This window comes from Gymnoscopelus braueri (genome assembly GCF_963280865.1).
Source record: "Gymnoscopelus braueri genome assembly, chromosome: 5".
NCBI classification, from domain to species: Eukaryota; Metazoa; Chordata; class Actinopteri; order Myctophiformes; family Myctophidae; genus Gymnoscopelus; species Gymnoscopelus braueri.
This window is the reverse complement of record NC_137606.1, coordinates 51,238,020-51,254,209: the sequence shown is the minus strand read 5'-3', so window position 1 is coordinate 51,254,209 and position 16,190 is coordinate 51,238,020. Positions and strand designations below refer to the sequence as shown.

The window sequence follows — 16,190 nt, the reverse complement described above, 5'->3', positions numbered from 1 at the left end:
ACAACCCACAGAACAACAACAAGTGAACCTAGGAGTCCTCTACAGTGGAGAGGTGGGTCTGAAGCATGTTTTTAACACATTCAATCCAGGAACGCATCTGTGTCATTTTAAGATTTCTTTGGCTATTCAAAAAATAGCAGATCTACAAGCTCATAGCGCGGCACCGAGTGGTCTAAGTCTGGCGCAGATGGGCCAAAAACGGGCACAAAATATGAGGAGTTGCATCAGGATCCAAGGAAGGAATCCAGGAAGGTATTTTTGGGGTACGACCTACGGTTCAGGAATTTTAGGCCAAAACGCAGATCGGTCCAGCTGTGCCTGAGCTTCGCTGTGCGCACACACACACACACACACACACACACACACACACACACACACACACACACACAGTGGAATGTACATGTACATGAGAGAACATGAGAGACAGACAGGGTGAGATGTGATGACGTAAACATGAGACAGGCAGACACAGAGACAGACAGGCAGACACAGAGACAGACAGGCAGACACAGACAGGCAGACACAGAGACAACCAGGGTGAGAATAAAGAGCAGGAAAGGAGAGAAGAGGAGGGATAGGGAGTGAGAGAGGGGAGGAGGGATAGGGAGTGAGAGAGGGGAGGAGGGATAGGGAGTGAGAGAGGGGAGGAGGGATAGGGAGTGAGAGAGGGGAGGAGGGGAGAGAGGAGGAGGGATAGGGAGTGAGAGAGGGGAGGAGGGGAGAGAGGAGGAGGGATAGGGAGTGAGAGAGGGGAGGAGGGGAGAGAGGAGGAGGGATAGGGAGTGAGAGAGGGGAGGAGGGGAGAGAGGAGGAGGGATAGGGAGTGAGAGAGGGGAGGAGGGGAGAGAAGATGACATATTTATGGCAGACTTGAACTTTACAAAGAGAGGAGAAAAAAACACAAAGGTCTTATTCACTCTATCAGCATCTCTCTGTCTGGATCACTGCATCTGGAACACTAGGTCATTACTAACAACTTTATGTAATGTTATGTTACACACATTCTTGTATTACTATAGTTGCGAGGTCAACAACAACTTAAGAAGGTGATTTTGTTGGGGCACACACACACACACACACACACACACACACACACACACACACACACACACACACACACACACCTGACAGAGGGTGTAAATCAGGGGTCTTCAGCAGGGGGTACGGGACCCCTAGGGGGTCCTCAGAGTTAGAACAAGGGGGGAGACCTTTAGCCCAAAAAAAACGCCGATCTACAAGCTTACAGCGCCTCGTGAGCTTGTAGATCGGCTATTTTCGGCAAAGAGGTTTGGTGTAGAGGGAAGAAAGAGCAGACTAAGTACAGAGTGAAAAGGTCAAGTTGACTATTGACGGTTTAAGAGGTTAAATGTGTGAAAATACACATTAACATGAATCCAACATGATAGTGCTGTCAAAAAAAGTCTATAAAGCTATCCATGAAGTCTATGAAAACGTTTGATCTGCAACACAACTTAGTACGGGGTCCCTGGCTTCATCTGTCTCTCAGCTAGGGGGTCCTTGGCCTGTAAAACATTGAAGACCCCCCTGGGGTAAATGCATGTGTGCTGTGTGTCTCTCTACAGAGAGCCTGTATTAATCCATTAAGACCGGGATCATGACATTTTGCGCAAATCTTCAATATATGTTTTTTTTAAAGCAAACATGTTTAACTCAAATCTTTGCTTCTGGGGGATTCTACAAACGTCTTCTAAATCCTAACAGTTTAAACACTTATGTTGCTACTGTATAATCAATGGTTCTCAAACGTTTCCATGTCAAGGACCACCCAAAATGATTTGTCCGCGGACCCCCCAACTCAAAATATGTTGTTCCAGGGACCCCCCCAGAAGCAAATATTTGAGTTAAAAATGCATATATTATAATCAAAGATTTGCACACATTTTCACGATTTCTAAAAAAAAAAAGATCTACAAGCTCATACCGCGCTACGAGCTTGTAGATCGAGCTTGTGGATCGTTTTATAGATCCAAAGGAATCTATGAAATGACACGGATGCGTTCCCGGTCTTAACACTTTACCTGCCAATCACGAGTATAACCGTTGATGAAAAATACACCCGTTTACTACCAAAAAAATCCATCCACGAGTATAACCGTTTTTCAAAAAAAAACTTTTTTTTTTTTCAATTTATCCACACAGAACCAGAGATATCACGATCCAAAGATTTCTAGCTCCATTCACTCCTTGGTTAACTTATTACTTTAAAATCCTGTATCTCGGCTCCTGTGTAAAAAAAAATTAAACACTGGCACTGGGGGAAGTAAAATAAAAAAAACCCTCTGGCAGGGAATGTGTTAATGGGTTAAGCTCCATTGGAGCAGCTGTCTCTGCTATGGATGACACATTATATGAGCTGTCTCTACATCCACTCAGCCGTTGTCACGCAGAAAACTCCTAAGTTACCAAAGCCTTTCCTTTTGAGGAAATGGAAAAAAAAAATAACCTGCGTTTGACCCAATGTAGTTATCATTTATTCACAAGCTCTTTTCATTGGTTCAATATTTATAAAATCCCCACAGACACACTTAGCCACTCTCACATAAAAAACACATTAAAATATCAAAGAATAGCAGATTTATAAGCTCACAAGGTGCTTCCATGTCCATCGGCTATTTTATGCAACTTTTGCCATCGTCACGCAATCAGTGGTGTAAAGTAACTAAGTGCATTTACTCAAGTACTGTACTTATGTACACTTTTGAGGAATTTTTACTTTACTGGAGTGTTTCCCATTTTCAATACTTTTACTTCTACTCCACTACAATTATTTGAAAACTGTAGTTACTAATTACTTTGCAGATATAAAACTTATTACATTATAAAACATACATTAACCACTTTAGCCCTATTTTATGCACAGGCTACTTGAAAAAAAGCAGATCTACAAGCTCACAAAGCGTCGCATCGCGACACCGTTGTGAGCTTGTAGATCTGCTATTTTCAAACATTTTAGTACTTTTACTTTTGGTACTTTAGTATATTTTGATGCCAATACTTTTGCACTTTTTACTCAAGTAACATTTTGAACACGGGCCTTCTACTCGTAACAGAGTACTTCTACATGGTGGTATCGATACTTTTACTTAAGCAAAACATTGCAGTACTTTTTTCCACCACTGCACACAATGAAGGAGGGCATTTAGGTTAAGAAAAATGTTACATGAAAAAAAAAAGTTGAATTGTTGGATATACAAGGTTTCTATGTGACAGTGACACACTGTTAACCCTTTAAGACCTGGAACGCATCTGTGTCATTTTAAGATTTCTTTGGCTATTCAAAAAATAGCAGATCTACAAGCTCATAGCGCGGCACCGAGTGCCGCGCTACGAACTTGTAGATCTGCTATATTTTGAAAAATCGTGGAAAACATTTTTTTTTTTTTTTCAAAAAACTGTTAGGATTTAGAAAACATTTTAAGAATCGGACTCAGGCCTTAATGGGTTAAACAGAGCTGTCTGTCAGTGTCCACAGAGCCAGAACAGCAGGAAGAAGGTAACCCATTCAATCCGGGAAATGTGTGCGTGTGTGCGTGTGCCTGTGCGTGTGCCTGTGCGTGTGCGTGCTAATACATCTCCATAAATGTATGACGCAGCACTTTTGCAAAGGAAAAAAAAGTCATTCACCGTCATACCCATTCAGACCGGGAAAGCATCTGTGATTTTAGAATTGAACCACATCTTATATATACTTTGGCTATTCAAAAATAGCAGATCTAAAAAAACTCGGTGCCGCGCTATGAGCTTGTAGATCTGCTTGTAGATCTGCTATTGTAATTTTTTTTTAATCGTGAAATTTTGTGCAAATCTTTGAATACATATTTTTTTTAAAGCGAACATTGCTTCTGGGAAATCCTACAAATGTCTTCTAAATCCTAACATGTTTCCATTAGATCCTAGTATGTTATATAATCCGTGGTTCTCAAACTTTTTCATATCAAGGGCCCCGGAAATTATATGTATTTGGCCGCAGACCCCCCATCTCAAAATATGTTGTTCCAGGGACACCCCCCCCCCCCCGAAGCAAAGATTTGAATATATATATTAAAAGATTTGCACACATTTTCAGGACATATGAATATGAATAGCCAAAGACATCTTAATCCATTGAGACCTGAAGCCGATTCTACATGTCTCCTAAATCTCAACAGTTTTCTGAAAAACGTATGTTTCTATATCAGTGGTGCTCAATCTTTTTCATGTCCAGGACCCCCAAAATGATATGTATTTGGCCGCGGACCCCCATTAAAATATTTTGTTCCAGGGACCCCCAGAAGCTAAGATTTGAGTTAAAAATGTTCGCTTTAAAAGTATATATATTCAAAGATTTGCAAACTTTTTCACGATTTTTCAAAAATAGCAGATCTACAAGCTCGTAGCGCGGCACTCTTAATGGATTAACGTTGCCAAACATATTTGAGGCACAAGTCCTTCTAAAGTACCTGGGTCTGCCTACAGCGATGAATTGGAACTCCTGTGGATTTGTAACATTGAAAGTTTTCCGTAACTTTCCAAACTGTTTTTGTGTCAAGGATCCGCAAATTGATATTTATTTGGCCCCCATACGGGGGTCCTTGTGGGGGTTCCCAGCTAAAGTATTCAATATAAAATCACAATCATTTTAACCACTTTTTCCATGTATATATTGGCTATTCAAAAACAGCAGATGTAATGGCTCACAGCTATTTTTGAAACGTTTTGAAAAAAGTTTGGAAGATTTTGAATAATATATATATATATATTCTTTTTTTACATAAATCTTCTCTTCTGGGGAAATATATATGAATTTGGGGGTCCCTGCCTTAACCTAACCTCAAAACCACACCCATCCAAGGCGAAACACCCTGAAAAGACAGACTCTGGAGGATGCATAATATACAAGGTTTCCTTTCCTAACGTCGTCACTTTCCACACAGAGAAGATGCCAGCAGGCCAACCGTGTGGAAACCGCTGGGCTTTTAAGCAAGGCATGTTGTGGTTTTTCAGTTGGAGGGTGAGGCTTCAACCAAAAGGCCACCAATCCCCACTGTGCCTGGCCCATGACATCCCACGGCCCAGAGAGGCATTGCCATGGCGACGGCAGTAAACAACGACAAACAAAAACCCGAATGGCCTGAGAGCAGCGTTGATCCGGCATCAAAGTCTCTGTCAAAGTCTCGTAAAAAACTGAGCCGTTTAATCTGTGTGTGTGTGTGTGTGTGTGTGTGTGTGTGTGTGTGTGTGTGTGTGTGTGTGTGTGTGTGTGTGTGTGTGTGTGTGTGTGTGTGTGTGTGTGTGTGTGTGTGTGCATGGGTCATTGGCAAAGTACATTTACTGCAGTACAGTACTTTTTTTGGAGTGTCTGTGCTTTACTTGAGTATTTCTGTTAGTTTTGGATACTTATGACTTTCACTCCACTGCATTCCAAAGACAAATATTGTACTTTTATCTCCACGACATTTCTAGGAAAGGAACCCTCTGGGACCCAAACTAAAAACTAACCATTTAAGGCCAAAACAAAAATGTACAAACGAGCTTGTAGATCGGCTATTTTCACTATTGTTTTGAACATTTCTGAAAATCTTTTTAAATTTAAATACAGCAATGCATTGACATTACAAAGAGGAAAGACCAGACAAATTGTGGTGGTGGTTCTGGACAAACCACCTATCCGAACCGACTCAGCGGTGGGAATATCGACGTTCCTCTGGTCGCCAGCAACGTGCATGCAGAGTTGGAAGTCACTCGGTTGGACGGTTTTCGAGATACGTGAACTACAGACAGACGTTGTACGTACTACAGAGAATTTGTGCATTTATTGCAAGATGACGCATGCTTTGATTTAAAATATTTAGTTAATACTTTACCAAACAAGTGAATAAAGCTTGTTTTTTTTGTTTTTTATCATACAATTATAAAAGCATATCTAATTACACGCACATCGACAGTGGGTGCTAGGGCAAATAAATAAATATTTTAGAGGTAGACCGTCTTCAAGGCAAAGAATCACTTTATCCAGTAGACAACGTTTTGATCCTCAGAGGATCTTCATCATGTCAGTATGAAAATGCACACCCGTTCAGTCATTTTTAACGCTTGTCCCTCAAATTATGTACCCCCCCCCCCACTGTGTGCCACCCCCTACAAATGATACATTCATGAAAAGAATATTAAAAGGGATATTTCCCCCCCAAAATGACTTTTTCTATCAATGATTCACCCCATGGAGACTTGAATTAATGGATATTTTTTTAGTTTTTGTCGCATTACTAAGCCAATAATTTGATGACCGGCAGCGGTTTCAAGTAGGAGACACAAAGAGTCTCCTTTGTGTGCTCTGATATGACGGTCAATTGTTAACATTTTAGTTTAGTTCCACACATGCCAACTGATAGGCTGTGTGAAAGAGTGTAGTACCACTTTTCCAAAATGTCCTGTTCCAGTTCATTTTCCCATACCCCGAAACGTCTTTTTTTCCTGACACCACCGCCCAAAGACCTCTAATCCAGGGGATTAGAGGTCCTGGACCCCTAGGGGGTCCTCAGAGTTACTACAGGGGGGTCTCCAAATCGTTGCGTGATGGGATCTTTTTTTTTTTTTTTTTTACCACTTGAACTCTAGCATCCCTATTCTGTGGGGAACATTAACCGAAAACAGCAGATCTACTGGGTTTGGCGCAGAGGGGGGAAAAGAGCAGACCAAGTACAGAGCCAAAGGTCAAAGGTTAACCCATTAAGACCTGAGGCCGCGTCTAGAAAAAATCTAAATCCTAAAAAAAATTCAGAAAAAAATATAAAAAAATTATTTTCACTATTTTTCAAAAATAGCAGATCTACAAGCTCATAGCGCGGCACTCGGTGCCGCGCTATGAGCTTGTATATCTGCTATTTTTGAATAGCCTAAAGACATCTAAAGTGACACAGATGCGTTCCAGGTCTTAATGGGTTAAGTATCGAGGGTTTTAAATGTCTGAAAACACCGATGATGAGGTTTAATCTGCAACACAATTGTATACAATATGTTGTGGGGGGGGGGGGGGGGAGGGGGGGTCCCTGCTTCATCTCTCTCTCAGCTAAGGGGGTCCTTGGCCTGGAAAACGTTGAAGACCCCTGGTCTCTAGACATTCGCTTTCCCGGGATAAAGACTGTGAGCTGTCGGCTTCTGTCTGATTGACGTGTTTGACTAACACTTCTGCACTAGAGTCTATTCTATCAGGTTTCCCTCATGGGGTGTGACTGACATCATGTCATGAACAGCTGCTCTCTCCCCCCATTGTTTTACAACACCAACAGTAATTAACCCATTGAGACCTGAAGCCGATTCTACATGTCTCCTAAATCTCAACAGTATTCTGAAAAACGTATGTTTCTATATCAGCGGTGCTCAATCTTTTTCATGTCAAGGACCCCCAAAGTGATATGTATTTGGCCGCGGACCCCCATCAAAATATTTTGTTCCAGGGACCCCCAGAAGCAACGATTTGAGTAAATGTTCGCTTTAAAAATATATATATTCAAAGATTTGCACACATTTTCACGATTTTTCAAAAATAGCAGATCTACAAGCTCGTAGCGCGGCACTCGGTGCCGCGCTATGAGCTTGTATATCTGCTATTTTTGAATAGCCTAAGTGTAAAATAATGCTTTTTAGCTCAAATCTAAAAATGACACAGTTCCAGGTCTTAATGGGTTAAACGTAACGCAGGGGCTTTGTTCTCTCTAATGCCACCATCATCCCCACATTTCACTTCATTAACCCATGACGACCGGGAACACATCTGTGTCATTTTAAGATGTCTTTGGCTATTCAAAAATAGCAGATATACAGTACAAGCTCATAGTGCGATATATCTGCTTTTTTTTTTTTTTTACATTTGGAAAATTTGAATATATATATATGTTTAAAAGTGAAAACTTTAAGTCTGATCTGTGCTTCTGGGGGGGGTCCCTGGAACAACATATTTTGAGATGGGGGTCCGTGGCCAAATACATATCATTTTGGGGGGTCCTTGACATGGAAAACATACTGTTGGGATTTAGAAAACATTTTTAGACATGTATTTTACCGCGGACCCCCATCTCAAAATGTTTAGTTCCAGGGACCCCCCAGAAGCAAAGATTTGAGTTACAAATGTTCACTATGAAAAATATATATATTCAAAGATTTGCACACATTTTCAAGATTTTTCAAAAATAGCAGATCTACAAGCTCATAGCGCATAGCGCGGCACTCGGTGCCGCGCTATGAGCTTGTAGATCTGCTATTTTTGAATAGCCAAAGAAATCTTAAAATGACACAGATGCGTTCCCGGATTGAATGTGTTAGAATACCGGGAACTCAAGGTGAGAAATAACTTGTACTTTGTTGTTTACTGCAGTAATGCATTATCAATGCGTTAGCAATGCATGGTTTTCCTATTTACACGCTGATCTCAGCTCTGATTTACCGTAATAAATCACGCCTCGCTTGTGAGCTATAAGTGTGCAATGACAGAACTGGTTGTTGCACTGGGTCACACATGAGTATCGTCTCTGCCATACGTCCAAAACCGTTGATTTTCAGGATTAAAAAAAAAAAAAAAAAAAAAGCAAAAGTAGCCATGTTTAGAGCTTGTAGATCTGCTACTTTTGCATGCTTTTGTGTCACGTGACTCGCTTTGATCCCTCACATCAATCAACTGGACAGGAGATCTGTCACTCGGCTGTGACACTCACACTGGCCCTTCTAATAGTGACCTTATCCCATTCAAATACTGTGACTAGTCACCAGTGGTGGAAAAAGTACTCAAATTCTTTACTTAAGTAAAAGTACCAATACTGCAATATAAAAATACTCTGTTACAAGTAAAATCCAGAATAAAAAAATTACTTGAGTAAAAGTACAAAAGTATTGGCATCAAAATGTACTTAAAGTACCAAAAGTAAAAGTACTAAATATTTGAAAATAGCCGATCTACAAGCTCACAACGCGTCGCGCTGCGACGCGTTGTGAGCTTGTAGATCTGCTATTTTCAAATAGCCTACTGTATGTATAAAATAGGGCTAAAGTGGTTAATGTATGTTTCATAATATCATAGTTTATATCTGAAAAGTAACTAGTAACTAAAGTTTTCAAGTAAATGTAGTGGAGTAAAAGTACAATATTTGCCTCTGAGATGTAGTGGAGTAGAAGTATAAATATTGGAAATTGGAAATACTCAAGTAAAGTACAAATACCTCAAAATTGTACTTAAGTACAGTACTTAAGTAAATGTACTTAGTTACTTTCCACCACTGGTATAAAGTCACTATTAGAGGGGCCAGTGTGAACACAGTATTTGAATGGTATAAAGTCACTATTAGAAGGGCCAGTGTGAGTGTCACAGCTGAGCAGTGGTGGAAAGTAACTAAGTACATTTACTTAAGTACTGTACTTAAGTATAATTTTGAGGTATTTGTACTTTACTGGAGTATTTCCAATTTCCAATACTTTTACTTCTACTCCACTATATCTCAGAGGCAAATATTGTACTTTTACTCCACTACAATTATTTGAAAACTTTTGTTACTAGTTACTTTTCAGATAAAAACTATGATATAATGAAACATACATTAACCACTTTAGCCCTATTTTATACCTAGGCTATTTGAAAATAGCAGATCTACAAGCTCACAACGCATCGCGACGCGTTGTGAGCTTGTAGATCGGCTATTTTCAAATATTTAGTACTTTTACTTTTGGTACTTTAAGTACATTTTGATGCCAATACTTTTGTACTTTTACTCAAGTAAATTTTTAATTCTGGACTTTTACTTGTAACAGAGTATTTTTATATTGCAGTATTGGTACTTTTACTTAAGTAAAGAATTTGAGTACTTTTTCCACCACTGCAGCTGAGTGACAGATCTCCCGTCCAGATGATTGGTGTGAGGGATCAAAGCGAGTCACGTGACCGCCGGCACTGCATGACGTCATGAGCCACACTGGTGGGAAACGGCTGACTCACTTCCACTTCCTGCCAGGACCCCGTGGAGCCACATGGAACCTGGTGTGCTCAGCTCAACGATACAGATCTGATGCTTTTGTGTGACGCTGTACTATGATGCTATGATCGAGTAGGGCGTTAATATACGAAACAAGTTCAAATACGGAGATAGGAGGTTTCTGTACGACAGCGACGATATCCGGATACTAAATTATTCTCCCCTACGTGCGTGTGCGTGTACGTGTACGTGTGTGTGTGTGTGTGTGTGTGTGTGTGTGTGTGTGTGTGTGTGTAGTGTGCAGTGGTGGAAAAAGTACTCAAATTCTTTACTTAAGTAAAAGTACCAATACTGCAATATAGAAATACTCTGTTACAAATAAAAGTCCAGAATTAAAAATGTACTTGAGTGAAAGTACAAAAGTATTGGCATCAAAATGTACTTAAAGTACGAAAAGTAAAAGTACTAAATATTTGAAAATAGCAGATCTACAAGCTCACAACGCGTCGCGATGCGACGCGTTGTGAGCTTGTAGATCGGCTATTTTCAAATAGCCTAGGTATAAAATAGGATTAAAGTGGTTAATGTATGTTTTATAATATAATAATGTATATCTGCAAAGTAACTAGTAACTAAAGTTTTCAAATAATTGTAGTGGAGTAGAAGTACAATATTTGCCTCTGAGATGTAGTGGAGTAGAAGTAAAAGTATTGGAAATTGGAAATACTCAAGTAAAGTACAAATACCTCAAAATTGTACTTAAGTACAGTATTTAAGTAAATGTACTTAGTTACTTTCCACCACTGGGTAGTGTGTAGTGTGTGTAGTGTGTCTCTTACAATGCTCCTGAGCTTGTTTCCTCCACTGCTGAAGGTGACAGCCAGCATGGAGGCACACTCCTCCGCATAGAACGGCATCCTGCCCTTCTCATCTACAGCGCCTGAAACACACATGACGTATACAGACACAATGATCAGTCCTATGGGTGATTGAACTCTACTTGAAAACACAAGACGCCAGCCCCGCCAGCCAGGTGCCCCTGGGGGCCACATGTGGCCCCTGGTGTGGCTATTCTGATGGCTGACCCCTGAGCGACGGTGCGCCTCGCAGGTCCGCAGGTTTGTGACGTCCATCCACCCACCCTCTGGGCAATTTTAACCCATTAACCCATTAAGACCTGGAACTGTGTCATTTTTAGATTTGAGCTAAAAAGCATTATTTTACACTTTGGGCTATTCAAAAATAGCAGATATACAAGCTCATAGCGCGGCACCGAGTGCCGCGCTACGAGCTTGTAGATCTGCTATTTTTGAAAAATCTTGAAAATGTGTGCAAATCTTCTGAATATATATATATTTAAAGCGAACATTTTTAACTCAAATCTTTGCTTCTGGGGGTCCCTGGAACAAAATATTTTGATGGGGGTCTGTGGCCAAATACATATCATTTTGGGGGTCCTGGACATGAAAAAGATTGAGCACCACTGATATAGAAACATAAATTTTTCAGAAAATTGTTGAGGTTTAGGAGACATGTAGAATCGGCTTCAGGTCTCAATGGGTTAAGACCGGGAACGCATCCGTGTCATTTTAAAATGTCTTTGGCTATTAAAAAATAGCAGATATTGTGGAAATGTGTGCAAATCTTTGAATATATAGCCAACATTTGTACAGTAACTCAAATCTTTGCTTCGGGGGGTTGGGGAGGGGGGGGTCCCTGCAACAAAACATTTGGAGATGGGGGTCCGCGGCCACATACCTAAAAATCGTAACAGTATGTTGCTATATCAGTGATGCTCCAGCTTTTCCATGTCAAAGACCCACAAAATGTATCTGGCCGCGGACCCCCATCTCAAAATATGTGGTTCCAGGGACCCCCAGAAGCACAGATCGGAGTAAAAAATGTTATAAAACATGCTTTAAAACATTGTGGTAAAAAAAAAAAAAAAACTGGATATATCTGCTGCATAGTGCTCTGAAGAAGACCTCACAAGAGAAACTGTTATATTGTTAAAAAAAATATTTGGGGAATTAGGCCTACAGTTAGGAAAAGACTCTGGGGTTAAGGCCTTTGCAGACAGGGTGCGATTTTTCACACGGAAAAAACGGACAATATTAATTAAATGAACACATGGTTCTCAATGACCTCATGCACACCGGCTCCGAATTCACCGTGCGGCGATGCGATGCGTTTTTTTTCCAATCGAGGCCTTTAGTGTTAGGGTTTGTGTGTGTGTGTGTGTGTGTGTGTGTGTGTGTGTGTGTGTGTGTGTGTGTGTGTGTGTGTGTGTGTGTGTGTGTGTGTGTGTGTGTGTGTGTGTGTGTGTGTGTGTGTCTTACCTATGGTGATGGTGTAGATGGAGTTGGCGTAGCCGTCATAGTTACAGTTGTCGTTGTACTGGCCTCCGTTGCCGCTGGCAACCACGAAGATGCTGCCAAAGCCTCGCCTGCCAGCTATCACACCGTGCTGCAGTGCCGCCTGCAGGGGAGAGGAAGTATTACACCTATATTCATTTATCTATACACTGTCTACTAGGCCTATTCAATTGGCCGACATCCGGACCAAAAACAACCAGTGTGTAGCCCAGAGAGCCTGAATTAAATAGGCTATTTACGTTTAAATTATAATATTTGGGGGAAAAAAGAAAATCATTTTATTAAAGGAGCACATTTTCAACCGTATCTTCATATAATTGGTCCTTACTAATTTGCATTATTTCATCATTTTCATTGATGATCATTCAATCAGTGGTGGAAAGTAACCAAGTACATTTACGCAGCCAAGTACTGTACTTGAGGTATTTTTACTTTAGTGGAGTGTTTCCAATTTTCAATACTTTTACTCCACTACAATTATTTGAAAACTTTAGTTACTAGTTACTTTACAGATATACATTATTATATTATAAAACATACATTAACCCCTTTAGCCCCATTTTAGACCTAGGCTATTTGAAAATAGACGATCTACAAGCTCACAACTCGTCGCATCGCGATGCGTTATGAGCTTGTAGATCTGCTATTTTCAAACATTTTAGTACTTTTATTTTTGGTACTTTAAGTATATTTTGATGCCAATACTTTGGTACTTTTACTCAAGTAACATTTTGAACACAGGCCTTTTAATTGTAACAGAGTATTTCTACATTGCGGTATTGATACTTTCACTTAAGTAACATCTGAGTATTTCTTCCACCACTGCATTCAATACATTCGATCAACTGAACATGAGATCATGTAAACATGATTTAGCTAGAAGCTCATTTCCATCCGCAGTCCCCACATGTAAAAAAAAAAACCACAATAACAGCAACATAACAAATACAGAAAAGAACACAAAAATGTCTAAAATGTTTAATTTAAGAATACCATGCCTAGCTTAACACATTGATTGCCTAGATCGAGTTAACTCGTTTTTAGAATCCATCGCTTGATTGCCTAGATCGAGTTAACTCGTTTTTAAATTTTTTGGGGAAAATTCCACAAGGGGCGACCTAACACAGCTTTGGAATGATCGATCGTCTCTCAGAGAAGAAAAATGTGGATGTGACATCATTCCAAAAAACGTCACTTCCATCCGCCCCAATGATGGGATTTTCAGAAAAACGGCTGTAACTCAGTTTCTTTTTTTTCCATTGAAAACCACCCGTTTTCAGCGGACCAAAGCTCCAAAATGGCGGATTGCGGTTGGAAACTTGTCGTTCCCATGGATACACAGATCCTTCCGTCTACTCACAGGAAACTTTTTCCGTGTGTTTTTTTTACACAATGTCGGTTCCACGGCGTTTCAAATATCATCGGATTGAGGTAATTATACGCCGGCACGGGGATAGAAAACTATGTTTAATATCTTGGCAATCAATGTGTTAAAGGGATAGTTCACCCAAAGATGTTTTTTTATTTTTTATCTATTAGTCACCCCATGGAGACTTGAATTCATGGAGATTGTTTTGTTTGCGTTGCATTCCTAAGCCAATAAGTTGATGACCGGCGAGTATTTTTGGGGGTGAACTATCCCTTTAACTCATTCACTGCCACTGACGCAAAAAAAAAACGTAATTATTCCCGTTTTACCAATGCTGCCACTGACGTAAAAAACGTCACACAGAACCCAAGATATCATGATCCGAAGATTTGCTGCTCCATTCACCTCTTGGTTAACTTATTACTTAAAAATCCTGTATCTCGGCTCCTGTGCACTTTTTTTTTTACTATGTATTTTTGGTCAAGACATGCTATTTTCAAAGGCAGACAATTAATGTCAACGAGGTCGCGATGACCTCGTTGACATTTGTGAAACCACACAGTATAACCCTCAGTGATTAGCAACCATCAGGGGATCGATCATACTGGAGATACATATTCTGTGACTACTTCAAAAAAAAATTGAAATTCGAAAAATCGCTGGCAGTGGGCAAACGCGGCCAGAAATAAGTCTGGCAGTGAATGAGTTAAGTAAAATTTTGAGGTATTTTTTACTTTACTGGAGTACTAGTTACTTTGTAGATTTTGATTATTATTAGAAAACATTCATTAACCACTATAGCCCTATATACATTTCGGCCATTTGAAAATAGCCGATCTAATAGCTCACAATGTGTCGCATCGCAACCAGTGTTGGGGGTAACAGCGTTAAAATGAACACTGTTACTGTAACGGAATACGTTTTTGGCTAACGTGTAACCTAACAGCGTTAGTTTGCAATTAGAGTAATCGGTTACTAGTTACCTTTTCCAAAATAATGGTGTTACTTTTAAGACCTAATTTGTTGCCACAAATGAAAAGGAAAATCCATCCGACACATTTGCGAGGTTTCCAGATCGATTAACTCGTCTGTGACAACGGCACGGAGACTTGCGAGGATGTTACACAGAAAGTGGTGACCGGGCGTGGCGATAGCGTTATCATTCTATTCGGCTCTGTATTCAACGGGTCACCACTCATGGTGTAACACACACGGCTGGCTGGTCTTGTTTTAACACATTGAGTGCCAAAAACGGTCCGGACCGTTTTTGAGAAGCCATGCGTTGTGTGCCAAAAACGGTTATGACCGTTTTTGGGATCTTTTTTAAAAAAAAAATTAAAAAAAAAACACAGGAGATATCATTTTTCGAAGATTTAGACTCCAATCCACTTCCTGGTTAACTTATGACTTCAAAAGCCTGTATCTCGGCTCCTGTGTACTTTTTTTCTAAAATATGTATTTTTGACTATTTTTGACTATTTTCAACTGGCTGCAACTATGGAACGGATTACCTAATGTTTTAAATGTTTTCCCCCCGATTGTACGAGACCTCTATGTGTGTAATGAGGGGATCACCTTGAGGACGGTGATCACTGAAAATATTTTGTGACTACTTGAAAAAGGTTCAAAAATGGTTAAAAATCCAGGCACCGACTGTACCCTGTTTTAAAAAGACCCTGGCACTCAATGTGTTAATTACATTCATTTACCGCACCTGTGCGACATGGCAGATATTGAGAGAAGAGAGAGGTTCTCCTTTAGTACAGTCATGGAAGTATTCACACTATTGTTGGATTTATTGGTGAAAGGAGGAGAAGTACAATGCAGATAGCCTTGGTGAAGCCCAGCACAGCTCCACCTCCACAACACTGGTGGTCACTCCGCTAGGCTTGCTTTTGATTTGGTTTGGTTTTGGTAAAAGATATACAAGTAAAATAATCACACTATAACTTAACCCCAGGATAACACATTAGAGCATAAGGAGACACTGTCTTGTTGCCAATGTGGTCCTGCAGCTGCACTCTTGATTTTATTTATGTTTATTTATGTTTATCAAACATCCTCGCAGAGGGGTTTTAATCGTCGGTAACGCAAAAATAATCTAACGAGTTCTCAGAAGGAAATCCTGTAACGTATCGGAATACTTTTTAATGGCGGTAAATCCTGTAACGTAACAAGTTACTTTTAAAAGTAACGTTACCCAACACTGATCGCGACCAGTGTTGGAAAAGTTACTAAAACATAGTAATATATTACTTATTACATATTACTTGTTTAAAAAGTAATATATTTACTTTACTTATTACTCCCTGCCAAAAGTAATTAGTTACTTTACTAGTTACTGGAAAAAAGTAATATATTACTTTAAGTTACATAATTACTTTATAGTTACTTTCCAACACTGTGTTGGAAAAGTTACTAAAACATTACTTTCCAACACTGTGTTGGAAAAGTTACTAAAACATAGTAATATATTACTTATTACAT

The 16,190-nt window shown here is 39.9% G+C and overlaps 1 protein-coding gene across 1 annotated transcript in view; it reads right to left on the bottom strand.

Moving 5' to 3' along the window:
- The window catches only part of pcsk7 (proprotein convertase subtilisin/kexin type 7), a gene marked incomplete at its 3' end in the record, with an annotated part of 64,933 nt that overhangs the window by 30,275 nt on the left and 18,468 nt on the right, over positions 1-16,190 (bottom strand). Inside the window, exons 8-9 of the mRNA XM_080429297.1 lie at positions 12,299-12,437; positions 10,799-10,899 (exon numbers count right to left, since the gene is read on the bottom strand). Coding sequence (XP_080285423.1) covers positions 10,799-10,899; positions 12,299-12,437 — 240 coding nt within the window. The remainder of the gene's footprint in view (positions 1-10,798; positions 10,900-12,298; positions 12,438-16,190) is intronic.